Source organism: Typopeltis vanoorti, chromosome 2 (assembly GCF_054136105.1).
Source record: "Typopeltis vanoorti isolate ZY-2024b chromosome 2, IOZ_Tvanoo_1.0, whole genome shotgun sequence".
Taxonomy (NCBI): domain Eukaryota; kingdom Metazoa; phylum Arthropoda; class Arachnida; order Uropygi; family Thelyphonidae; genus Typopeltis; species Typopeltis vanoorti.
The window spans coordinates 111,292,616-111,320,133 of NC_143550.1; the positions used below are offsets into that span (position 1 = coordinate 111,292,616).

The 27,518-nt window shown below is 36.3% G+C and overlaps 1 protein-coding gene across 5 annotated transcripts in view; it reads left to right on the top strand.

The window, feature by feature from the left end:
• Nucleotides 1-25,590, top strand: part of LOC150109337 (cationic amino acid transporter 2-like) — a 364,125-nt gene extending 338,535 nt beyond the window's left edge. For all 5 annotated transcript variants that reach the window (XM_090412716.1, XM_090412725.1, XM_090412693.1 and 2 more), the window contains exons 14-15: nucleotides 990-1,098; nucleotides 25,011-25,590. In XM_090412716.1, coding sequence (XP_090268842.1) covers nucleotides 990-1,098; nucleotides 25,011-25,099 — 198 coding nt within the window. In that variant the 3' untranslated portion in view covers nucleotides 25,100-25,590. The remainder of the gene's footprint in view (nucleotides 1-989; nucleotides 1,099-25,010) is intronic.
• The last annotated feature ends 1,928 nt before the right edge of the window (nucleotides 25,591-27,518 follow it).

A 27,518-nucleotide genomic window follows, 5' to 3' on the forward strand; every position in this document is an offset into this window, starting at 1 on the left:
CTTGATGGAACAGTGGGAAGGAGTGATGACAAGGGGCCATCCCTGGAAGTTCTTTCATAACTTCCAGGACTACTCATCCTCTTGTTCACAGGAAGCTGTGAACAAGAGGATGAATAGTGGTTTCTTTGTGTGGAGAGTGGTTGAACCATGGAATGCATTGCCTGATAGAGTGGTGAGAGCAAGAACGGTCAATGAGTTCAAAGAGTGGTATGATAGACTTTGTGTTTCCTAGGAAGGATCTCCCACAATGAGTCTCTTGACTCCATGGAGGCCTGAATAATAATAATAATAATAATAATGGTCATTCTCACCAACAAGTATGAGATCTCAGGCACAATCAGAATCTTTGATGCTATGACCAAACTCTTGAACTTCATGTTCCCTCTCCCTCTGCTTAAGACCTCAAGCCCTGTTGTACCTCAAAAAGTCTAACAATTTAGTTTCCTTGTTACTATATACTGCTTCCTCTTCTCTGTTTACATTACTATAGTTGAAGTCCCCAACAATAATCACTCACTTTGCTCTAGCCCAATTAATCTACCTAAATATTTCCTGCTCATAACCATCTATATTTCCTGGTCTATAGTAACCATCCCCTATGTATCTTGTCCTAGCCATTTCTTCATTTAGTCTCTAGAGCAGAAATCCTGCACTAGAGATCAAACATGGAACTTTTTCAAGCCACTTCAAGATTCCAGTAAACAGGGAAGTGGTCTCACACCAGACAATGAAGTTCCTTTCCCATCTAGAGACAATAACAAATATTCGTGTTTCAGCAAAATTTGAAAAACCACTGCCTGTGGTTGGACAGAGTTGATATGCTATGCACTCGGCCACCAGGTCAACAGTACCAATGAAATCTTGCTATTTGATAGTTATTATTACTTACTAATCTTGTAATTTTCCTCTGAATAAACAAATTACCATTAAATATAATGTTGAATTCAAGGCAGATATTTTTAACAGTATATCAAATGTTTTCATTACAGGTGCCCCTGGTACCATTTATTCCTTTCATCAGTATATTCATAAATGTTTATTTGATGATGAAGCTTCCTAAGCTGACCTGGTTTAGATTTGCAGTATGGATGTTCATAGGTAGGTGGATTTGTTTGTATTTTATATTTTCTTTTATCCTTTACAGATTCAAGATGCATTTCTAAAAGGGTAGCTTGTGGAACTCACTCTCATAACTAATGAGAGGAAGCTCTACAGGTGTTCCTTAAATTAATAAATTAATAAGGCGTACAATCTAGAATAATTAGTTTAAACCCTCATGCAATTTATGTACCTTGCTTATCACATTCTTTTAATCGATAATTTGTGATGCTGCTTCCAGTAGTATATTATGTAAAAAATTTTACGGAATATTGCAATGTTTATACTGTGTTAATTAAATTAAGGGGATATTAGATCCCACATTGTTTTAAAACCGAATAAGAAACTCAAGGATTGGAATCAGAGAGTTTCATGCCGAATATAGTATAAAAAACTATAAAAGTATCGGCGAATACTAGCATGAGCTGAATGCAAGTAGTCCTAGAACGTAGTACAAACCCGGGCAACTCATTGCAAAGGTGTGGAAAGTTCTGATCGCTAATCTTGGTATTTTCCATAATGTAAAAATACATTTCCTAGGAAATGTATGCTGTTATTACATTATAGTAGGGAGGTCACTACCCAGACCGGTTTGTACTACGTTCTAGGACTACTTGCATTCAGCTCACGCTAGTATTCGCCGATACTTTTATAGTTTATACTATATTCGGCATGAAACTCTCTGATTCCAATCCTTGAGCTTCTTATTCGGTTTTAAAATAATGTGGGATCAAATATCCCCTTAATTTAATTAATGTTTATATCGCCGAAATGAAGCCTGTTGGCTCTTTACATTTAAGTAACTTAATGGGTGCACCTTTTTGGACAACTCGTATAGCAGAGCATATAAGTTCTTTTTGCTATACCCTTTGGTATTAATTTTGTCTAGCTACTCACTGATGAAGCCTCAAAAATGGCTGAAACCAGTCTAGGTAGTGACCTCCCTACTATAATGTAATAACAGCATACATTTCCTAGGAAATGTGTTTTTACATTATGATAAATACCAAGATTAGCGATCAGAACTTTCCCCACCTTTGCAACGAGTTGCCCGGGTTTGTACTACGTTCTAGGACTACTTGCATTCAGCTCACGCTAGTATTCGCCAATACTTTTATAGTTTTTTATACTATATTCGGCATGAAACTCTCTGATTCCAATCCTTGAATTTCTTATTCAGTTTTAAAACAATGTGTGATCTAATATCCCCTTAATTTAATTAACGCAGTATAAACATTGCAATATTCCAAAAAATTTTTTACATAATATACTACTGGAAGCAGCATCACAAATTATCAAATTAAAAGAATGTGATAAGCAATGTACATCTATTGCATGAGGGTTTAAACTAATTATTCTAGATTGTACGCCTTTATATGTTCCTGTTGGATCCTACTTCGTCTTAATCTGTACCTTGGATCCGACATGTTATTTACTATGATGTTCTTAACCTAAAAATAGTTGCTAGTTGGTTTCTAATTCAAATATAGAGAAAATTTATATTTAAAGACTGCGCCACTCTATATCTGAATTAGTTCAAGAATTGAAGAAAAATCAACCCTCAACTATTTCTCCTTAATATTTATACTGGCCAAGTATATTTGACTTACTTAATTTACCCGCTTTGGTTCGTATATTTTATGAATGGTGCAGTAAAAGAGATTCAGGCAAAATACAACTTTTGATTAACAAAAACAAACATTTAATATAAGCTATATAACACATACATAAATTCTACTTCTAATTTAAACAATAAAAACAAGTCAAACATTAAGCCAAGTCAATCACATTAGTTCAACCTTCCAAGCCTTCACATACACTTTCTCAGCTTCTGAGTTACAAAGTTCCTACACATATATAAATATAATAGAACTTCCTATCTAATCAGTTTTCACACACTTCTCAGTCATGCTATAAGTTCAAAATATCGCAGGCACTAATAGTTGAAAATATCTCTCTAACAATTCTTAACTTCAACTCTCAATCACGAAGAGTTTCCACAGTTGAGGTTAGGTTAAGCGTAGCGTAATTAACACTCAATTCTTCAAGCATTGAAATAATACACTAAGATAGTCCTTACCGGAAATAGTTCCTAGTACATCAAATACGTTGTGAGCAAACTTTTAAATTATTTTTATTTCACTTAAGAGCACATCTACAAGACTTATCCACAGTTATAATTAAAACACTATCAATCGCGCTTCAGAAATCCAGACATCGACTGCAGGGTACTTCAACTATCCTTGTTACCACTCATAAACTAATTAAAAACTGTGCAGTTCTGCTTAGGGCGATTTAGAATTAAGTCGCAATTCTAGATTAACTGGGTTTAATCAGAATTCTTCACTGAACGTCCAGTTTCTTCATATTATCTGATTGCGGCATTAAATTCCTTTAATTATCACTGCTGACTTTACTTTCAGCTAACTATAAAATTCACTTCGTCTTTTTTCGCTTATAATTATTATCCCCTTTAACTTCTGCCCTTGAGAACTTTTTATTTACTTCCACCTCTCTAGTTCATACCCTTGCTTCCTTTCACTTCAAAATTTCCGTTCCAACTCCCTCTTGTTACCTCTATATAATTTTTTTATTATCTCTTGTCCTAGCTCACGCTCTGTTCCACTCGCGCTCGCTTCTTCATGCGTCTCCATGACAACAAATAAAATATAATAAAATTGAGCTATTGCATAACTCTAAACTTCTATAACAGAAATAAATAGAGAATATTTACATTTCAATTAATACGCAGTTAAAATTATCAAGTACAAATTCTATAATATTAACATAGCAATAAATAAAATAACTTAATAATATTTAATATAGTATTTTCATTATTAATACATATATCTTTGATTAATTAATTTAATATTAGACAAAATTAAGGTAGTTATATGAATATTTAATTGTAAAATAAGTGATTTACATTAAATAATATTTACAAGTTTTGCCTATGTGATGGAAGATCATGTTGGATTCTGAAACAAATAATAATTACTTCAATCTCTATATAATCAGAATCCAACATTCACTTCATATTGCTACCGTTATCATATGCTTGTCCTCTACAATTCATAATACCTAAATCAAGCTCACCTATTCTTTTTAAAAGCGAATTTGCTAGTCCTTCACCAGTCACTTCAATAAATCCTATAAATGACTCATTTATAATTAATTTTTTGTCTACAAAATTTACTTATCTAATAATTATCGAAGTTTGTTCCTTGTGAGAAATATCAGGGGTACAATCCATTTGGATACTGTAATATGTGGCTGCTTTTATATAGTCTTTAATTTTATTAAGAACTTCATTACCTAATGCAGCAATAATTTCCTCTTGAAATCTATGCACCAAATGATGCACAATCCCTTTTTCTGTATTTTTAATTCTGTTTACATGATCCATTAGCACAGGATCATATTATTATTATTATTATTATTATTATTATTATTATTATTATTATTATTCAGGCCTCCATGGAGTCAAAAGACTCATTGTGGGAGGTCCTTCCTAAGAACATAAAGTCTCTCAAGACTCGTCGAGGGGAGGTCCACCCTAAGAAACACAAAATCTATCACACCACTCCTTAAACTCATTGACCGTTCTCGCTCTCACCACTCCATCAGGCAATGCATTCCATGGTTCAACCACCCTCCACGCAAAGAAACCACTCCTCACCCTCTTGCTCACAGTTTCCTTTTGTAACTTCCAGGGATGGTCTCTTGTCATCACACCTTCCTGCTGTTCAACCACCTCTCAACAGTTTAAAAGTCTCAATCATATCACCTCTCCTTCTTCTATCCACCAAACTCTGCAGTCCACATTCCCTCAGCCGATCCTCATAACTATGCTTGTACAGTCCCGAAACATCTTTGTCATCCGTCTTTGTATACTTTCCACATTTAATTTATCCCCTTCAAATCCTGGGGACCAAATCTGAGAACAATAGTCTAAGTGTGGTCTCATCAGAGACTTATACAACAGAATGATAACCCTCTTATCTCTGAAGGTCAATGTCCTTCTCATAATTGCAGCAATCCTCTATGTTACCTTCACCACCTTTGCAATATGTCCCCTAAATTTCAGGTTTCTATCAATCGTCAACCACAGATCTCTTGTGTCCCCTACTTCCTCCAGTATAATTCCTCCCATAGAGAATGCAGCATCCCATCGATGTTTCACAAACCTCAAGACCTTATATTTTGCTGCATTAAACCGATACTCCCATTCATTTGCCCATCTATCTAGCTTATTCAAATTCTCTTGCAGGGCTACCACATCTGCACTATTACTAATAATCCTTCCCAGCTTCACATCATCTGCAAACAACTGAATATCCCCTTGCAGACCACTGGCAATGTCATTGATATAAAGGTTAAACAATATAGGTCCTAGTACTGAGCCCTGTGGGACCCCACTTGTAACCCTCTGCCTCCTTGAAACTGCTCCACCATACACAACTCTCTGATACCCATCAGACAGCCAATCCTGAATCTAGTTGACCAATCTGACATCCAGACCCATGTGATGCAACTCAAATATCAGCTTATCATGTGGCACCCTGTCAAATACCTTCGCTAAGTCTAAGAAAATTGCAGTATATGCCTTTCCCTCATCTAATGTTCTTGTAACTTTATTATAAAAGGCTAGCATAATAAATTTAGTTTAATCCTTTATCCAAGTGTGAGCAAACAAAGTTTCCGCCTGAAAGTAACTTCAGGACTGGGGTAAGGTGGTACAACACCAGGGAAACTCGTTGCAAAGGTGGAGCAAGTTACCAACACTCCTGTCTCAGTATCTCCTATAATGCAAAACACATCTCCTTGCAGATATGTCTAATGTTATGCATTAAGGGAAGGGCCACTACCCAGACTAGTTTCGACCTTTATTGAGGTCTCTTCAGTGGGAGCCAGGCCCAAGTTGAGATACCAGGCAGAAGCATTAGCAGGTCATCTCTACCTATAGGAGTTGCCAAATGGTGTGCCACCCTCCTTCAATAAATCACTCTGGATTTAGAGAAAGATGTTTAAAGTTTATTTTTCACTTGGTTAGAGTATAATAAATTTAGTTTAATCCTTTATCCAAGTGTGAGCAAACAAAGTTTGCTCCTGAAAGTAACTTCAGGACTGGGGTACCACCTTACGGTGTTTTACCACCTTACCCCAGTCCTGAAGTTACTTTCAGGCGCAAACTTTGTTTGCTCACACTTGGATAAAGGATTAAACTAAATTTATTATACTCTAACCAAGTGAAAAATAAACTTTCATCAAAAGGCTAGCATATTGCTAAAACAAGAGTGCCCTTTCACAAATCCATGTTGACTCTCACAGATAACATTACCCTCATCTGCCCAATGCTGTATACGGTACCTCACCACTTTCTCCAAGATCTTAACAACTACTGATGACACACAGACTGGCCTATAATTAGACACTTCCAGTCTGTTACCACCTTTATGCAATGGCACTATCTTACCTTCCTTCCATTCCCTGGGCACCTTTCCCACAGCCAGACTTTCATTGAAAAGCCAGGTTAAAAGCACTGTCAGTTCCCTAGTACATTCTCTCAAAACTCGTGGTGAAATACCATCCAGTCCCAAAGCTTTACTGACATCCAGAGTACTCAGTATCTGAAACACACTCTTCTCCTGTACATCTAAACCTCGAACCAGCCCTATCCCTCTAGCATTAAAACTGACTCCTCTAGGATGAAATACTCCAAAAAAGTGTTCATTGAACAATTCCACTATGTCCTCTGCATCAGTCACTCTATTCCCATTTTTATCCAACAATATCATTCTTCCACAGTCATTTCTCCTCCTACTGGCCACATAGCTAAAAAATTCCCTAGGATTTTCTTTTGATCTTAGGGCCAATCTCCTCTCATATTCCAGTTTCGCTTTCCTTACCACACTAGTCACTCTTCTGGCCTGTGTCTTATATTCTTCATGCATCTTCTCTTCACCTGTCTCCTTATATCTTTTCCATAGCCTCTTTTTCGCATGCAATTCCTGTTTAATATTGTTTGTCATCCACTTTACTCCAAATTGTGTTCTCTTCTTGACTCGTGGTATACAACTTACCATTGCTGCTAACAAATATTCTTTCACAATTTCCCACGCACTAATGATATCCTGGCCTTCCAATTCCTCCCTCCATGAAACTTCCCGAAGTTGACGTCTAAGACTATTATAATCACCTACTTTATAATTCCACATAAGTTCCCATTTCTTTGATACTCCTGCATGTCTATTCATTTTCCATGTCAAAACCATATGGTCACTCTCTCCAACTGGTGGGAGAGATTTCATCTCAGTTAAAATCAACTCTTCTGATGCTATAACCAAATCCAAAACTCTTGAACCTCATGTTCCCTCTGTTACATGTTGCCTAAGACATTTTGTCCCTCAAGAATTCTAGAAATTCCATTCCCCTATTGCTACATGAGGAAGATGCTACATGCATCTTCCTCTCTCCAATTTATACTACTGTAGTTAAAATCTCCCATAACAATCATTCTTCTTGCACTTGCCAAACTTAACTGTCTAAACATCTCCTGGTCCCCATCCTCTGTGCTCCTGGGTCTGTAGCAACACCCTACTAAATATCCTGTCTTGCCTACCTCTACCTCACACCATATGCTCTCAAAATCATTTGTCTCACTTCCTTCCAAAGCCTCCACCCTTAGAGGACATAGGTCATCACTTATCATAAGCAGTACCCCACCACCAAGCTTTCCTCTCCTATCCTGATGAAAAATGCTGTACTCAGCAACCACGTCTCAGTGATCCCAATAACTTTTGGCCAGGCTGATGCTATCTGAGAAAGTTTTAAAGCGAATAAAAGTTGAGCAGCTCTCAGATGTGAACTGTAGACTAAAATACACAAAGATTATTGAAGAAAAAATGGAAGAGTTTGAGAACAGGAATCAAACCTTGGAGATTCAGTGGCAAACTCTGAGGAAAACATTGATTGATTCTGCCAGAGAGGCATGTGGTGAGGTTGTCTGCAAAGATAAAAAATTCAGAACTCCCTGGTGGACACAGGAAGTTAAAGAGGCAGTGAAGGAAAAGAAGAAAGCATATCAAAAGTTCCTGTCAAATAAGTCAGCTTGTGCTCTTAGAGAATATAGAGACAAATGCAAGAATGCTAAACACTGTGTAAAACTAGCTAAACAAAAGTCATGGGAGGACTTTGGCAAGAATATAGAAAATAAATATCAAGACGGTGGCAAAATATTCTGGAGGTTGTTGAAGCTTAGGAATGGAGGAAAGAGTGTTGTAAAAGGAGTTAGAGATGATAAAGGTGACATGAAAACTGGAGAAAAAGATATCCTTGAAGTATGGAGTAATTACTTTGAAAAACTGCTAAATGAAACAAGCAGTGATGACAGCACAGTGGTAAAAAACACTGACCAGGCATGCAGTCAGGAATACATATCCATACTTGAAATAGAAAAAGCCATCAAAGTCTTGAAATATGGAAAGGCAGCTGGAGTAGATGATATTCGACCAGAAATGCTGAAGTATGGTGGTATAAGAGTCTTACAGTGGCTGCACTGCATAGTTCAGAAAGCCTGGAAAGAGGGACGAATTCCCGATGATTGGAGTAGAGCTCTCATAGTACCCATATATAAAAAGAGAAATAAAACTGAATGTGAGAATTACAGAGGTATTTCTCTACTGAGTGTTCCTGGCAAGATCTATGCAAGTATACTTGAGAAACGGTTGAGAAGAATTGTGGAAGAAAAGCTTGGTGAAGAAGAAGCTGGATTCAGGCCAAACAGAGGCTGTCAGGATCAGATCTTCACTTTACGACAAATAGTCGAGAAAGCATGGGAATATAACAAAGATCTGTATTTAAGTTTTGTCGATTTGGAAAAGGCATATGATAAGGTGCCAAGAGAGAAGCTATTCAATACGCTGCAGTTATACGGTGTCGGTGGGGCATTATATCAAGCAATACTTAGTCTTTACTTAGTCAGCAGTTAGAATTGAAGGAAGTACAGGAAGATGGTTTAATGTTAAATCTGGTGTGAGACAAGGATGTACATTATCCCCTCTGTTATTCGTTATCTATATGGATCAAATTATGATGGAAAGTGGTATTAAACATGATATCAAAATTGGAGATGTTAATGTCAGCTCTTTGCTTTATGCTGATGATGTTATACTTCTAAATAAATCCGCTACAAGTCTGCAAGATTCTCTGACTAAATTGAATTGTTGTTGTGATAGATATGGTATGAAGGTCAGCAATAAAAAGACAAAGACAATGAAAATAGGCAGAATCATTGAAAATGTTAACTGTGTTGTGAATGGAGAACCCGTGGAACAAGTAAAACATTTCAGCTACTTAGGCATGATTTTTACTGAAGATGGTAAATTAAATATAGAAATAGACAACAGAATCAGCAAAGCTGGTATGGTGGGAAGTCAATTGAATAAATTCATATGGAATAAGAGAGAAATTAGTCAGAACACTAAATTAGCTGTATACAAGACAGTGTTCAAACCAGTTTTAACTTATGGATCTGAGATCTAGGTCAGAAGTAAAACACTTGACCAAAGACTAGAGACAGCAGATATGAGAGTCCTGAGAAAGATTATAGGCATGAACAGATGGCATCAATGGCAATATCATATTAAAAACGAGGATATTAGGAAAGAACTTGATATTGTCAGCATCCAGGAATGCATTAGCAGAGCTAATCTCAGGTGGTATGGTCACTTAAATAGAATGGGCGAGGAAAGATTAGCAAAACAAGTGTTCTCTGCCAGGTTGGCAGCAAAACGACCCAGAGTAAGACCAAGATATAGGTGGATTGATACAGTACAAAGTACCTTAGACGATAGAAATATAAGATCTGATAATGTTGGAGTCTTGACAAGTAACAGACTGATTTGGAAGAAAATTGTAGATAGGAAGTTAGTAATGATATAATTTTTTCATGTAGTACTATCATATCCTGTACACCCCTTGTGGGTACATGGCAGGAATTTGATGATGATGATGATGCTATCTACGCCACTAATTCCTCTCCCTTATTCTGGATACTCCTGGCATTAGTATAAAGTATAAATGCCATTGTTTCTATACCCAGCATTATTCCTTCTAGACTCCACTGGGCTCAGTGTTACCTGATGTTGTTTCCCTTCTCCCAAGTATCCATTCCCACAAGAGGCCACCCCTGCTATCATCCTTCCTGGGACACACTGACTCGTTCAGAACAGCAATCGCTCCAGATGCCTACGTCCTTCCTCATTCAAATGTAAGCGGTTGCTCGCATACAATTCTTCTCTTTCCTCAAACGCACTCCAAGCATCCACATATACCAGTCCTCTCTTGTCATCTTGTCACACATTCTCGCTATTATGCCATTCAATATCACCGCTCTTCTGCTCAGCTCATCATTATCATACCTAGGCAACACGCACACTATTTTTCCTCTCTCTGTCTTCTTCTGTACAGTCTCAAGCAAAAATCTCATATCTCTCGCTGCCCGACTTACATTTCCACTCAAGTCATTTGTTCCTACCATCACAATCATCTCATCCACCCTTTCACCTCTCTTAATTGCCATAGCCACCCTTTCTATTGTTCCTCCTGGCAAACACTCCTCACGCATCCTATCTTGAACACCACGAATCATTCAGTCACCATACATTATACCTCTTACTATTCACTCTCTTTCCTACTGTTTCCATTCTCTCCTCTTCTAGCACTCCCATACATCTCTCTCATTCCCTCTCTCCAACTGTTTCCATTTTCTCCACTTCTAGCACTTCCATATCCCTTTGTCATTCCGTCTCTCCTACTGTTTCCATTCTCTCCTCTTCTAGCACTTCCATATCTCTCTCTCTCTCATTCCATCTCTCTTACTGTTTCCATCCTCTCGTCTGCTAGCATTCCCATACCTCTCTCTCATTCCCTCTCTTCTACTGTTTCCATTCTCTCCTCTTCTAGCATCTCCATACCTCTCACTCATTCCCTCTATTCTACTGTTTCCTTTCTCTCCTCTTCTAATGCTCCCAAAATTCTCTCTCTCCCCTACTCTGATTTGGCTTGCATTTATCTCTTCCATTCTCCTAATCTTATCTTTCATACTTCTGCTGTCATTCACAAGACTTTCCACCTCCTCTTTCAACTCATCTATCTCCCTCTGCAGGTCAGTCACTCTTGATCTAAATTCACTCTTCCAAACAAAACCATCTCCTCAACTTTCACAGTCACTCACGCCTTCCACACTATCAACTATTATTTTCTCATTCATATATATATTTTTTCATTCTCTCCTATCACACTACTTGTCTTCCTACATTCATTCCCTGTTCCTGGAGCAACAAGGTCGGATACTGATATTTCAAATGCACTTATTTCCTCCCACTGCCTGCATTTTGCGCACATATGCTCTCCGCTCTCTTTCACAAGCCACATATCCAATTCCTGAGACGCATACATGCCGCAAGTACTGCATGCCACAAAGTCCGTTATGATATTGCTTATAATATAGTTCTTAAATGGCAGAGGACTTGGCAATATGTCACTTGCGACTGCAGCTGAATCTGCCATCATTCCTTACTGCCGAGTAGCGTAATCATTAATTATTCAATTAATAAATTCCGTTAAATAAATAAGAAAAAAGGTACAAACAATTACAAGCAAAACAAAACCTTCAAGTACACTAAATAAAATGAAATATAACTAAACACAGTAATGAATGAAAACTTAGCTTCGTTTTGTCTTCCACCATTATGCATTCGATTCCGACGGTAACCAAAATATATTCTAACAAATATTCTTTCACAGTTTCCCACGCACTAATGATATCCTGGCCTTCCAATTCCTCCCTCCATGAAACTTCCCGAAGTTGACGTCTAAGACTATTATAATCACCTGCTTTATAATTCCACATAAGTTCCCGTCTCTTTGATACTCCTGCATGTCTATTCATTTTCCAAGTCAAAACCATATGGTCATGCTCTCCAATTGGTGAGAGAGATGTCATCTCAGTTATTATCAAACTCTTCTGTTATTTATTTAATTATTTAGTTATTTGTTTAATTATTTATTTAATAATTCTATTAAACTTAAAAAATTTCCATTATTCGGCTTTCCTATTGTTTCATGGGATCCTCGAAATGACAGATTATTACTTGCTAAAAATAGAATTATAGACGTTCCTTTTTTTATTTATATTAATTTGATTTGTTCTGTCAACAGTCGATCATAAATTAAGCCTTTTTTAATAATTCTTTGCCAAGCAAAGAATTAATAAAAAGGCTTTAATTATTAAAAAGTCTTTTTAATAATTAATAATTATTAATTATTAAAAAGGCTTTAATTATTTTATTTATAAAATAAAATAATTAAAGTGACCAACAGAAAACTCATGATCTCGAATTACAGATGATAGTTTTCTCCATTTATTAAAACCATATATAAATCGTGTTGATTGATCTTTTCCTCTTCTTTTGGAAAATAATATACAACAAAAGCAAAATATTGAGTCTTGAGCTTTTGAGTAAACTAACCAGCCGTGAAGCTGAGTTTCACCATTTGGCATTTTTTTTAAAAAATAGTACAATGTAGAAAATGATCTACCTTCAACATTCTTAACGATTGCATCTTGATGATGTTGTTTAGGTCCGGTTAAACCAAAAAATCTAAATTTATCAGTTATAGTATTTGGCCACAAACCTGATCATTTATATTCACTTGATCACCATCGCTATTATTGTTTACATCGTTATTTGCTGTATCCAAAACGTTTGTATAATCAGACGCGTCTTTTTCGACGAATCCCACAGTTTCTACATTTTCATTGAAAAGTTGTGTAGCTTGTTTGGAGTTTTCTTCTTCAGGTGAAGTTTGAATTGCAACTATTGAAGTTGTAGCAATTTAGTTGTCAGATTTATTTTGTAGCCATGAAAACATATCTACTTGTGACTTTTTGAGATTTTGCTTTTCTTCTTTTTTCTTTTCTGCTGAATTCCTTTTTTGAAAGCCTAACCCATGGACATTATGGGTTAGGCTTTGTTTGTCGAATAAGTAAATAATATTAAATATTTTTATCCCATGAATTAACAAAAAGTTAAATATGTACATACTTTTTACAATATTATAAAATTTTAGAAACACTCAAGGAATGTGTTTATTTTTTTCGTTTGTTTACTTCAGTACATCAGTTTCACCCTTATCTATCACTATTAACTGAGTTGAAATTAACGTACTTGAGATCTAATCACGTGCAGACAACACTTCATAATCCTGAATATTGATAATACATTTTACATAGCTTTAAAAATAACTTACCATATTTACTGGAATATAACTGGTCCTCGCGCATAACTCGCACCCCTGATTTTACTTTGCGAAAAAAAGAAATTGAAAAGTTTCGCATAACTTCGCACAGAAAAAAAAAAGTTTAATCACGTTCACCTCATGGCAATAGTGACTCGTTTCCCGTGGCAAACCACACGCCCTCCATACTAGCCAATACATCTGCAGACGCAAGTAAAAGCAGGTCGTTTTATTGTATCACTGAATAAGGTACAAACATTTGCAGTCTGTGTAATATATTTCTCAACAAATAGTGCAATTAGAGACAGCTGGGATAAAAATAGCATTAACTAATGAATCGCATGTCCCTTCCCCAAAAACTATGCTATTTAGCCACAAGCAAAACCATATGCTGCACTGGCAAACACTAAAAACTAGATTTGTGGGAGTCTGCCCCCCCCCCCCCCAGCTCAAATGCAGAGCAACAATAAAAATCAACAGAAAGTGTTAAAATTCGTAAACATGTTAAAGCTAGGAAATATATAGTGAATATTGTTATGGCAGTTTCAGATATTGAATTTGGTTGAAGAGAATTAGCATTTCAATTAAAAAATTATCTGCTGACTTTTATCTTTGACTCGATCTTTTGTTAATACCGCACCAATCATATGCACATATCTTTACTGGCATAGTACCATGGCTGTCTGTTCATTAGTCATGTGTGAAGGATTGTTCATTAAGTATCTCAAGTCTTGTAAATTACTGCTAACTTTTGCTTGAAATAACGGGAAAGCAGATGGTGCTATTTGGGTAGGATGCACACAAAGAAACTGCTCTCTAGGCAGGAAATGGCAATTGCAGTATATGCGGGGATTTTACGAAAAAAACTCAAAAATTTAGTTTCTGAAAATCAATGTAAAGGAAATTTGCTTTTATATCTAATAAGTTAAATATATTAATTGACAATAAATACTTCCAATCCATATTTTAATGACTTACGATTTAACAAAATCCAAATACAAATACACTTTAGAAAATGGATACATTCTTTACAAAATATGAAAAGATATATCAAATGATGGTAAAGGAGTCAGTAGTGGAGACACCAAGGCAGAAGCAATGAGAGGTCATCCCAACCTATAGGAGTTGTCAAACTCCTATAGGTTGGGATGACCTCTCATTACTGGGCCTGGCTCCCACTGACGAGACCTCAATAAAGGTCGAAACCGGTATGGGTAGTGGCCCCTGCCTTAACGCATAGCATTACACATATCTGTAGGGAGATGTGCTTTGCATTATGGGAGAGCTTCTGCCACCTTTGCAATGAGTTACCTTGGTGTTGTACTACCTTATCCCAGTCCTGAAGATACTTTCAGGTGCGAAGTTTGTTTGCTCACACTTGGATAAAGGATTAAACTAAACTTATTATAGTCTAAACCAAATGTAAAATAAACTCTCAACATCCAAGTTTGTTAATAACATAAAAGCACACAATGACATTCTATAACAGCTGCAGTTTTGTGGGGCTTTGTCTTCTTGATAGTAACACAGGTCTGTTCCATAAAAACTCCACAAGTGTAGGCAGTACAGATAGTAAGAAGCAGTATTTCATTGTAGCAGTTGAATACAGGTGGTATGGCAACACGATGTAAACTTTGTGACTTCAAGAGAGGTGTCATCATGGGCTGTCACATTGGTGGCATGTCCATACTTGCCATTGCCGCTCAACTCAAGCATCCAAAATCAACAGTTAGCTATGTTATTAATAAATGGAGATGTTCTGGTATCACTAGTGCAGGAAAACACCCAGGGCAGCTGCCCAAAAATGACTGACAGGGACAGGAGAGTGTTAAAATGGGTGGCATGCAAAAACTGGCTACATTCGCCACAGATCATCTGTGATGAGTTCCAGAGTGCCAGTAACACAATGGTAAGCACTAATACTGTATGAAAAGAACTCCATTTACTGGGTTTCTGCAGAAGAGCAGCGGCACACAAGAGGAACATCAAAATAACGCAGCTCATCTGGCCTGGTGCAAAGGGCATGTGAACATTTGATAAGTAGAAAATGGTACTCAGGAGCAATGAATCAAGCTTCACCTGCTTCCAGTCTGATGGCAGGGTGTGCAGGCAGCCTGTTGAACACTTATTACCACAGTGTGTTGTGCCCACAATATAATCTGGTGGTGAAGGAATAATGATGGTGTATTCAGCTGGTTTGGAGTGGGACCAAAGGTCATTGTATGTGGTTCCATGAAGGCTGCTCAGTATCTTGATATTCTGGATAATCAGGTACTGCCTGCACTTGTGGAGTTTTTATGGAACAGACCATCTTACTATCAAGACGACAATGCCCCATGCTACAAAACTGCAGCTGTTATAGAATGGTGTGAAAAGATGGGTGTTAAACGACTGCTTTGGTCTGCGCAGAGTCCTAACCTCAACCCCATCGAACACTTGTGGGACAAATTGAAGTAGTGATTGATGTCCAGAGCATCATGTCCTCAATCTGTCACTGAACTCAGTGCAGCTTTGATGGAGGAATGGAGACAAATTCCACCTGATTGCTGCACATTGGTGGAAATCTAAGCCAAAGATGGACATACCCAATATTAGGGTTTTCCAGATGGTATCAATTGTAAATTGCTAAAGTGTCCAGACAATTATTGGTAGTGTATGCAGGTGATCTGAAAGGTTCTCGGATTAACAATGAAAAAACAAATTTATAATTTCAAAATAATTTTTTTTTTTTCAATATAATCTCCCTTAAGACTAATACATTTATTCCAGCGATTCTCCAGCACCATTATCCTGTCCCTGTAGTGGTTCTCAGTAAGATCTGCAAAATACCCATCTACAGTTGCAGTCACCTCTTGATTCAAAGAAAAACGCTGACCAGCAAGGAACAGTTTTAGTTTTGGGAAGAGATAGAAGTCAGAGGAAGCCAAATCTGGGGAATAGGGTGGATGTTCCAACAATTCATAGTGCATATCCCTTAATTTTCCCATTTCCTTTGTGGGCAGGTGCATTGTCCTGATGAAAGATGATATTTTTCTTCTGCAAACTAGGTCTTTTCTTACAAATTTTTTCATCTAGTCTGGTTAAAAGATAGGAATAATATTCCCCGGTTATTGTTTTATCCTTTTCAAGATAATTAATAAACAAAATGCCTTTAGCATCCCAAAACACCAACGCCATGATGTTTCCTGCTGATGGAACCGACTTTGTCGTCTTTAATGCTGAACAACTGGCTTCTATCCACTGTTTTGACTGTAGTTTGGATTCTGGTGTATAATGGTGAATCTAAGTCTCATCCATAGTAATAAATTAAAGCACAGAATCAGTTTTATTCTTGTTAAAACGCTCCAAGCACTGTTCAGAGATTTTCAGCTGTGAGCAAGCGTGGCACCCATCTTGCGCAAAGCTTTTTCATTTGCAATTCTTCATGCAAAATATATCCTACACATTCTTTTGAAATGCCTATAGTCACAGCAATTTCACACACTTTGACTTGCCGAGCCCATTTCTTAATTGTCGAAAATGAAGGAGAAGAGTGTCCATAAACTTATGAACTTCGAATGAATTTCTTTTGGCATTAAACCTTTTACCTTCTTTTACAAAGAACTTTATAACCGCATGATACTCGATTTTATCCATTTCAAGGTAATATATAGACAACACTTTCGCTTCAGACAGCTCTATAAAACAAACTACTTGATAGAATAACTCAATTTCACATGGATGCTTATGACAGATTTACAAACTTAGAAAAAAAAAATCTTGCCGATAGTGCTCCCATCTATGGTCGAGGGGCTGAGAACTTTTCAGACCACCCTCGTATATTGTCTGTAAATTGTATGTGTTCTCCTGGCCATTTTGCCTGTATGCCAGATGGAAAACCCGAGTTTCCTGGAGAAAAAAACCCTGCTCCACAAAAAGAGATTGGCTCATTCACCTTGAAGTGAAAAATCTCATATAAAGATTCCTTTCATTATGATGAGAATCAAATTCAGTGCTTTTCCAATCGAAGGATGCAGTGCACTCTCGTTCTTCCAATTGCACTACAGAAGCACTTATAGTAAATAGTAGGTTGAAGTTCATAGGTCACATAACAAAAATTTCAAATACAACTCAGAGGATAAGTGTGATGAAACAAACATTGACTTTAAAGAATATGGAAATCATTTTGCTTCTTTACAAGGCCTATCACTCCAACTGGACTACTGTATGCAGATTTGGTCTCTCGGGTTCCAACGAGATAAAGAAATTGTGGAAAGGCTGCAAAGAAGAGTTACAAAGATAATATCAGGATTATGGAATGTAGATTATGAACACAGATTGTGAGTATGTGGACAGCAGACACTGCTAGACAAAAAAAAAAAAAGATGGGTGATATGAGAGGTCTATAAACTTTTGAGAGGGTGTTATATGATATTCATTCATTAAATTTTTTGCAGTTTGAGAGTATGTGGACAGCAGACACTGCTAGACAGAAAAAAAAAAAGATGAGTGATATAATAGAGATCTATGAACTTTTGAGAGGGTGTTATATGATATTGGTTAATGAAATATTTCATTATATGAAGATGAGGAGAGGACAAGAGGGCACTCTTGTTGGAACAGTGGAACAGTTTGCCTATTGAGATATTTAGTGCATGAGTTTAAGAAAGGTATGACAGTTGGTGTGCATAATGTAGGGCCTCTCTCAGTGACTCCTTGGAGGTCTAATAATAATAATAATAGTGTTCTCATTCTGCAGTACATAACCTTACACTTGACACCATTTAACTGATATTCATTTACCCATTGAATAAGTCTGTTCAGATCAGCTTTCAGAGACTGTGTATTAACTGTTGATGGATGGAAAGGCATATGCATGGACTGAAAGTACAGAAACTCAAAAGGATGAATGAGAGTGAAAGTGTGAAGTGGGAATCTAGAGTTCGAAAATTAGAAAGATTGAATAATAGAGAGAATGTGATGTGGTTGACTTGGTTGGTGAGGGTAGCTAAAGAGAGGTATGAACAACAGTTAGCTAATGAAGCCAAAAAGAATCCTAAGGAGTTCTTTTGATAATGTAGCCAGTAAAAGAAAGAATGATTATGGAAGGTTGACATTGATTAGAGAAAATGGTATAAAGACAGCTGATGCAGAATGTGTGGTGGAGATACTTAATGAGCAGTTCGTAAAGATCTTTCAATCTTGTGAATGTGATTTCATGGAGTGATTGAGAGCAGTTGATGATGGGGAGGAGAGACTGACTGTAAGTGAGTAAGAGGTGTATGGGGAGTTGAGCAAACTAGATGTAAATAAGGCTGTGGCACTTGATAATATATCACCACATATTCTGAAGGAATATGCCAGGGAGTTGACACCGACCTTGACATATTTTTTTAATATGAGTCTTGCACTGGGTCAAGTTCCTGAGGAGCGGAAGGAGGGCAAGATTGTGCCACTTCATAAAGGAGGTGATAGCACTCAAGCATCACACTATAGGCCTATCTGTGTATCAGGTGTTGTAGTTAAGTTGTTGGAGAAGCTTGTGAGAACTAGCTTCTCCAATCCAAATCCAGAATTGTGTTGACAACAATGGTATTATCTTTAATGGACAGCATGGATTTGCTAAAGGGTGGTCATGTTTTTGTAATCGACTTACTTATTATGACTGCTTCCAATGGACAGAGAGAAGGCTGCACAGTAATATACTTAGATTTCGCAAAGGCTTTTGATAGATTGTCAAACTAGAGGGGATGGGGTTGGATATTAGATTGGTGCATTGGATTGGAGACTGGCTATCTGATAGGTATCAACAAGTTGTGTATGAGGGAGCAATATCCAGGAAAAGGAAAGTTACTAGTGGTGTGCCTCAGGGGTCTGTTTTAGGGCCATTGCTGTTTAACTTGTATATTAATGATATTGGTGAAGATTTGGATGGAGATATTCAGTTGTTTGCAGATGATGCAAAGTTGGGACGAACCATGAAAAGTAGAGAAGATGTTGTGGCCTTTGCAAGAAGACTTGAATAATTGAGTGATTGGGCATGGATGGGGGATGTGAAGTCAATGTTGCAAAATGTAAGGTTTTTAAAATTTGAAAAACAAAAATGGGATGCAGAATTTATGCTTGGTGAGGATATATTGTCAGAGGTGGAGGAAATAAGAGATCCGGGGGGGGATAGTGGATAAGGATCTGAAATTTAGGGGACACATAGCCAAAATTGTGAAGACAACAGAAAGGCTTCTGGGAACGATGCAGAGGACACTGCCATGTAGAAGTAGGGAGATTCTTGTTCCATTGTATAAGGCTTTGATTAGGCCATGCATGGACTATTGTGTCCAGATTTGGTCACCTGGTTTTCAGAAGGACGAAGAGATGTTGGAAAGGGTCCAGAGGCGACTGACTAATGTAGTTTCTAACCTCTGGAATGTCGAGTATGAGGAAAGATTGAGAAGTTGCAACTGCAGAGTCTGGTGGATAGGAGGAAGGGGGGGGGGATATGATAGAGACCTAGTTACAAGTTAGTTATAGGATCAATGTTGGAGTGGTTCTACAGAAAATAGTGGGAAATCAGGGGAGAACCAGAGGTCATCCCTGGAAACTGTATAATGAAGGTGTGAGTAGGGGAGTGAGAAGCAGGATTTTTCATGCAGAGTTGTGAATGATTGGAATGCCTTGCCTGAGAGTGTGGTGTCTGCAGAGAATTTGAGTGTGTTTAAAGATGAGTCTTTGACTCCATGGGGGTCTTGGGTGATAATAATAATAATAATCCTGATGAGTAACCCTTAAATGCATTCAAAGTTAGGTGTCTTTCCATCCATCAAATTCAGGTCCATAGGTCTATAAACTGTACCATTCTTTCTGAACTCTTTGGGACTATGGACCTAGACTGATTGATTTTCAATCATTGCTTGCCTCCTCAGCTCTCTTATATCATAGCATGGTAGGAAGCAAAGGCTTATAATCTTTACTCTCTCGATCTTCTTTTTTGCTTCTTCCAATAACTCTTTCTTATTTTCTCTCACACAATATTTTTAACTTTTCAAGTCATTATTGACTAAACCAATCAGTTCTTTCACCTTACCATTTTTGCATTCTAACCACTTCAGAAATATTCATTTTTACACCAGGGAGACAACATTCAGTCATGCTCTCATGGAGTACTTCTCTTATCACAGATTCATAAAATTTTTGCTCCTTACTCTCCTTCTCTCACTTAGTCATAAGTGAGAGAAGGAGAGTAAGTACATTTATATTGTTTTGTTTTGCCTGATGTTTTTCTAATCATTCCATCTCATTCTGTCCTGTGAGGGATGATGCTACATGTGTGCTATTTTTTTCATAAAGTCCTCTTTGTTCTCCTGACTTTCCACTACTGCATTTTCAATAATATTGTCAACACTAACATTTTTCCAACTTTTATCAATATACTCTACATTGCTATCCCATGTTTTACTCTCTGAACAACTGGCATTCATTCTCAAAATACTTTCTACATATTCACTCACCAGTCTTGCTATCTTTCCACAAATCTTTCACCTTTCACATTGAATATATCTTATACACACTGCACCTAACAAAATCTCACATAAGAATAGAAAATGTTTCATCAGCAACATTTTTCCCAGGCTGTTACCCTCCCAAGTTCTAATTGATATCATGTTAGCTTAACTTCAGTGATCAGAAAAAAACTGGTGCTTTCAAACCAATCTATTTACTATTTATTTATTCCACAGAAACTCACTCACTCATATGCTATTCCCTGTTTTCAGTCATATTTCCAGAATTAAACATTTCCATTGGGATTACTTTCTTTTTACTTGGTCAGTCCAATTTGTCTAAACATTTAAATCATTGCATTTGCATTCCTGGAATGTTTTGGCTAGTTGTTTTGGATTTATGGCCAAACCTATTAAGACTATAAGGCCTGTGTATTATGTCTGTAACTTGTGTATATTCTTATGACCAGTTTGTCTGTTATGCCAGAGGGAAAACCCTGACACCTTCACTTTCAGTTGAAAAGCCCTGATAATTTTTTTTTTTTTTTTTGCATCCTGGACAAGATTTGAATTAAGTTTTTAATAACCAAATTGCCTCAAGTTTACAACAAAGGGCCTTATAAAAAGCATCACCTCCCCTAACTCAGAGGCATAATTCATCTTCCATTAACAATAATATTTTTCCTCTTTTGTTCCCCATCCTCATCACCCCTAAAAGATTTTGTATCCTGCCCTTGCCATTCCTTTCTCCTTGTATATTTATTTTTCTTAATTGGATGACTGTTTGGTGTGAGTGCAGTATGCTTTGGGACTATGGATGATGTGCATTACATCAAGATGAATATGAGAAGTGAGAAAGTGTGGGTTTGTAGAAAGTATGATATTCTGAGGGATTATAATGTTTCATTAAACGAGAGCAAGGGATCAAAGGATAAGTGTTATTAGATGTGGGTGAAAGGCAGTGAAACCTGTAAGATTGTGAGTGGTAGCAAACAGAAGAGTGAGTGAGAGAAAGAGAGCATAAATGATACAATAGTATAACTGATGGGAAGAAAGAACTCAACTATCAGAAAGCAAGGAAATATATGTCAAGCAAATGCAATTAACAGAATGGTGGAATACTCAAAAGTTGGTTGAGATGAGAAATTACATAAAGAATGTGTATAATGAAATTAGATGATTGTGGATACAAAGAGAAGGGTGTGAAAGAATTGAGTAAACAAAACAATAAACAACTGAACACTGGTGCAGTATTGAGATTCCATTATTAGGATTAATTAGAAGGTGCACAAGGTTTGTTTTCCAGAAGGGCAGATGAGTAGGATACTGTACTTGTTTGCAAATGCCAAGCATATCAGAAATAAGGGGAATGAAATTGTTGCATTGATTGATGTCATTTACTCAAAAATTGTCAGTATAAGTGAACCATAATTGGATGAGGATAACATTCTAACATGAATAGAGAAAGAGGAGTATGGATGGCATTTTTCTTAATAACAGGAAGAATGAGAAGGGGAAGGTGAGTGCTGTTTGGTAATAGCAGAGGAATCATGCTTGCATAAGGGATGGGAAATAATGCCTGTGGTTTTGAGGTGTGATGAGAATTCAGCATGGACAAAATGAACTATTTAATGAGTATGAAGAAAGATTGATACAATGCAATTTGCAGAGATAGTGTTACAGTCTAGTGGATAGGAGCAGAGTATCAAAGTATGATAGAGACATCTAAGTTAGTAATGGGTTTTTTTGGAATGTATTGCATATGAGTGTGGTGACTAGAGAATGTGAACGTATGCTGTGTGTGATGGAAGGATCTCTCACAATGAGTCTTTGATTCCATGGAGGTCTGAAGACAATAACGATGATAATAATAATAATAATAATCCTAGCATTTGGATAGAAACAAAACAGTGGATTGCCAATATTCCTATTAGATCTTTATCTTGTATATTGTTCTGCCCAGTCTTCACTCAACCATGACATTTCAAAGAGAAGTCATCCCAGATACCTCCCACTCTGGCAGCCTCTTATTTTCCTAACTCAATACACTCACTTTCCCAGAGAATAACATTCTCTCCAAATGCTTGTGTCCATATCTTTTCAGATATAATCTATCTCCTGCATATAACTCTCTTCTGTTATGAGATGCATCCCAAATACTCACATATTCCAAACTTCTCTTGCTACACATTATGACTGTTTATCTCACTTTTCTCTTTCCTACAAAGGCAGCATAATTCACTGTCCTTCACATACACTCTTCCAAAATAAAATTTCTTATATTACTCTCAAATATGATTAGCAAATATATTTGCTACCCAATTTACAATTCCTCTCAGATTTTTCTTATGAATTCAGATTGTTATCACCAAAGTTATACAACTCAGAATTCTCTTCATTGTTCCTCCTGAAAAACAGGAAGAATAATAAAGAGAATTTATATTGTATACTCTGAATTATAAAATCTCTATACATCACACTCCTCATTCTCTATTCATTTCCTTTCTCATCCACTCTTTTATCTGCCTTTTACATCTGCTGTTTGTCTTTTTTCTCGATCTCATCTTCTTGTGCTTTTATTTCTATCAGGTCACCTCCTGATCTTTTCTTTCATTGTTCTCAACTCATGGCCTCAAAGGGTAAGGAAGGAAGTTTTACTTTCTTCCTCACTTTTTCTCTCTCTCCAAATATCCTACAGTTATTTGCATAATCATATTTATTCCATTCTTAAATGTGCTGCATTTTCATTCTTGATCACATTATCCACTGACAAATCCATACTAACCTCAGTGTGTTTCTCACTCTTAACCAAATGACTCGACTCTAACACATTTTCTGTGCCTTCACTTTATCCCAGAAAGGCTTTCTCTACACTCATATCATCTAATGTTTTCTATTTTCTACATTTTACATAAAATATACATTCTATTTCTTGCCCCATAATTTTTATTGACTGGATCACTAGATTACTTTATGAAATTTAAAAGTGTTATCATATTTTGGCAGTCAATGTAATATGAGTTTGCCTGTGATGCCTTTTATTATTATTATTATTATTATTATTATTATTATTATTATTATTATTACTGACATTTGTCTGACTTCCATGATTCAAAAGACTCATCATAATTGGTGTCCGCACAGTTAGCCTAATGGCTATGTGCTTCACAACCATATGGCTGGGGAAGGAGTGTCCTGGGTTCGATTCCTGTTGCCGACATGAGGAGCTTAAGGATCTTCCTCAGCCATAGCCAAGTTAGCCGGTCTTGGGCGTGGACAGCAGGGTTTTTTCCCCCAGTTTATCTGGGTTTTTTCATCATGCAAGCAGGCAAACCGGCACCGTGAACACACAGATCTACAGCCATAAATACTTAACCCCCCCACGAGGGGGGATCAACTCGCCCCAATAGGGACGGGGGAGAAAAGGGAGGAAACTCCATATGAAGAAATAAATAAATAAATCATAATTGGTCCCACTTCACACATATAGCTCATCAAACTGTGCCTTACTTATTCATCATTTCTTTCTTTACCACACCCTTAGGCAATGCACTTCCTCGCTCAACAATCACTCTCCATGCAAAGAAACTTTTCCTCATATCCTCCTTATACATCTTCCAGTCATGGTCTCTTGTTATACCCTCATCTCCCTCCATTCTGTGAAAACTCTGTTCTACATTTGACTGGTAATAATCCCCTTACCAATTTGCAAGACTTTGCATTTGGCATTCCCTCAGTTTTCTTTATACCCAATATTTCAGAAATCCAACATTGCCTTAGTCAATCTCCTCTGGACTCTCCAATATATCTTCATTCTTGAAAACTGGATGACCAGATCTGCACAGCAATCTATATGTGGCCTGAGCAAGGCCTTGTGCAATGGAGCCACGATCCATTTACTGCTACATGTCATTTGTGTTCCTTTTCATCATTGCATTAATTTGATTAATTTGTTGTGATATCCTCACAGTTTTAGTAATGTAACCCCTAACCTTCAGCTCCTTGTTTTTCCTTTCTTTTTTTAGGAAACAATATAAAAATTTACAGTATTTTATTAAAATAAATATTTATATTTATAAATATTATGTGATTATTAGTATGCAAATGATTTTAAAGTATAATTACTTCTTTTAGGTTTTTGTGTTTACTTTTTTTATGGAATAAGGAACAGCTCTGAAAGGAAAAGAGGACAAGCATCTAAAGAAGTTTTGCAGCTATCATAGTTGTTGAGCTACTTAACTTTTAGGGTTGCATAATCCAAAAATGGGAAAAAATCAAAAGCAAAATGTCAAGCTGCAACTCTTGCTTTGAAAGGAGTTTGGAAACAACCTTTTTGAAAACACAACTCCTTCAGAAGAGCAAATACCATTAATTTATTCTCATTTCTAAAGTAGGTTTACATAATGCTAATATATTTAATCCAATTTAGAAATGAGATTGAATTAATGATATTTGCCCCTTCTTAAGAAACGTTTTTCAGATGAAATATTGCTTTCAAGTTCTTTTCAAAGTAAGAGATATAACTTGATATTCTGCATTTGATTTTACCAGTTTTTGGATCATGCAACTTTAAAAGTTCAAGCTCTTTTTTAATGTTGCTAATATATGTTTATTCAAAGAAGTCTAAAACACATTTATTCCTGATTTTGTATATTTTTTTACTTATACTCAAGATTTTGAAGCAGTTATTTAAAATAAAAATCTATTTATTGTATCTTGTATTTAATATCCAATAGTATATTCCATAATTGACCTTTATTGGCTATTGATTAAAAGTCATTTAAATAGCTAAAGAGAGAGGATTCAATGCAAATAATACATCTCTAAATGTTTGCTGCTTCTGGATATATTCAGTTTAAAACAGTTTTACAAGTTTAAAAACAAAACCAACAAACAAAAAAAAAAGGGAAAAAAAGTCAAATTGGGGTTAGATATGTTTAATCACTTCTAAAAAATACTTCATTGTTTAGAAAGTGGAATAAGCCATATATAGTGAAAATGAGAGAAAAAAAAATGATTACCTGTCATTGAAAACATGTCCCTTTAAAATACATTCTAATTATCTAAATATTTTAAGATGTAATATGTCTTCTCTGCTTATTTTAATCAATACATTTTCAGTTTTGAATGGAGAATTCAGAAAAGAAAAGCTGATTTCCAATTTTCCCACATTCTGATATCTGATTCTTGATGAAATAATATAAAACAGGGGGAAAAATTGCTAAATCTGTAAATTGTAAGTTAGCCGACTGCTGTTTTACAAATTAGCCAACTTAGGAGGTGGCTGAAGGTGTGTAAGTGGCCAACATGAAACAAAATGGAGTTTTGTAGTTTTAATATTAATAAGTGCAAGACGTTGCATTTTGGAATGCAGAAATATAATACACAGATTCTTATATTAAATATAATACACAGATTCACATCAATATAATACACAGAAATATAATATAGGATGAGATTCAACATTTGGGAATGATGGTTGACAGTCAACTGAAGTTTAGAGGGAATATTGCAAATGTTGCAAAGGCTGCACATCGTAGTGCTGCTATGATAAGAAGTATTCTAACTTATAGGGATAAGAAATGGTTGTGCCACTATATCAAGCAAAGGTTAGACCATACTTGGACTATTGTGCTCAAATTTGGTCAAATGGTTTTCAGTGTAATGTGAAAACATTGGAGAGAGAGAGAGAGGATACAGAAATGAGTGACTAAAACAAAATCAGGAATTTTGAATGCTGGCTATAGAGAGAGAGAGAGAGAGGTTAAAGAAATGTGGTTGCAGAATTTGGTAGATAGGAGGAAAAGAGGTGATATGACAGACACATTTAAGTTAGTGAGAGGATTTTATCAGATTAATCCAGATGGGATTATAAAAAGAGTAGAAGTTGAGAGGCAAAAAAACCAGAGGCCATCCCTGGAAGTTATGTAAGAGTGTTGTGAAGAGAGAATCTATCAGATGAATACAGAAGAAATTATAAAAAAAGAGTGGATGTTAAGATAGGAAAAATGAGAGGTCATCTCCGGAAGCTGCATAAAGATGTGGTGAAGAAGGATGTGAGGAGTAGAATTTTTACATGGAAATTTGTCAGTGAATAGAACACATTACCAGAATTTGTTGTTAATGCAAGGAGTGTTAAGGATTTTAAGATTCGGTATGATAAATATGTTGTCAGTTGAGTGAACCTCCCACAATGAGTCTGCCGACTCCATGGAGTGTGCAATAATAATAAACATTTCATTGCAATTAGAAACGCATTACACACACACACACCAATAATTTCATTGGTTACAATGAGACCACTATGTTACACATCTGAAGACTGAAATGGCTTGATTTCTGGATTACATAGCCCTTAAAAACCCATAAAATGGTTTCCACTTTTTTTTTTATGGGTGATATAATAAAAAATAATACATTTTTAATTTATTTATTTTCATACTTGTTATGACTAATATTATTATACTATCTTTACTACTATATATATTTCAAATTTGGTTTATATTCTCTTTCATCTGCTTTTCATTTGTGCAGAACATGGAAAACAGAAGTAAAAGCTTGTAATTTGGTCCTTTTTTGAAATGGAATTTTGTTAGTCTTTTCTAATAGGAAAAGTTATTAAAAAAAAAAAAAGAAAAGAAA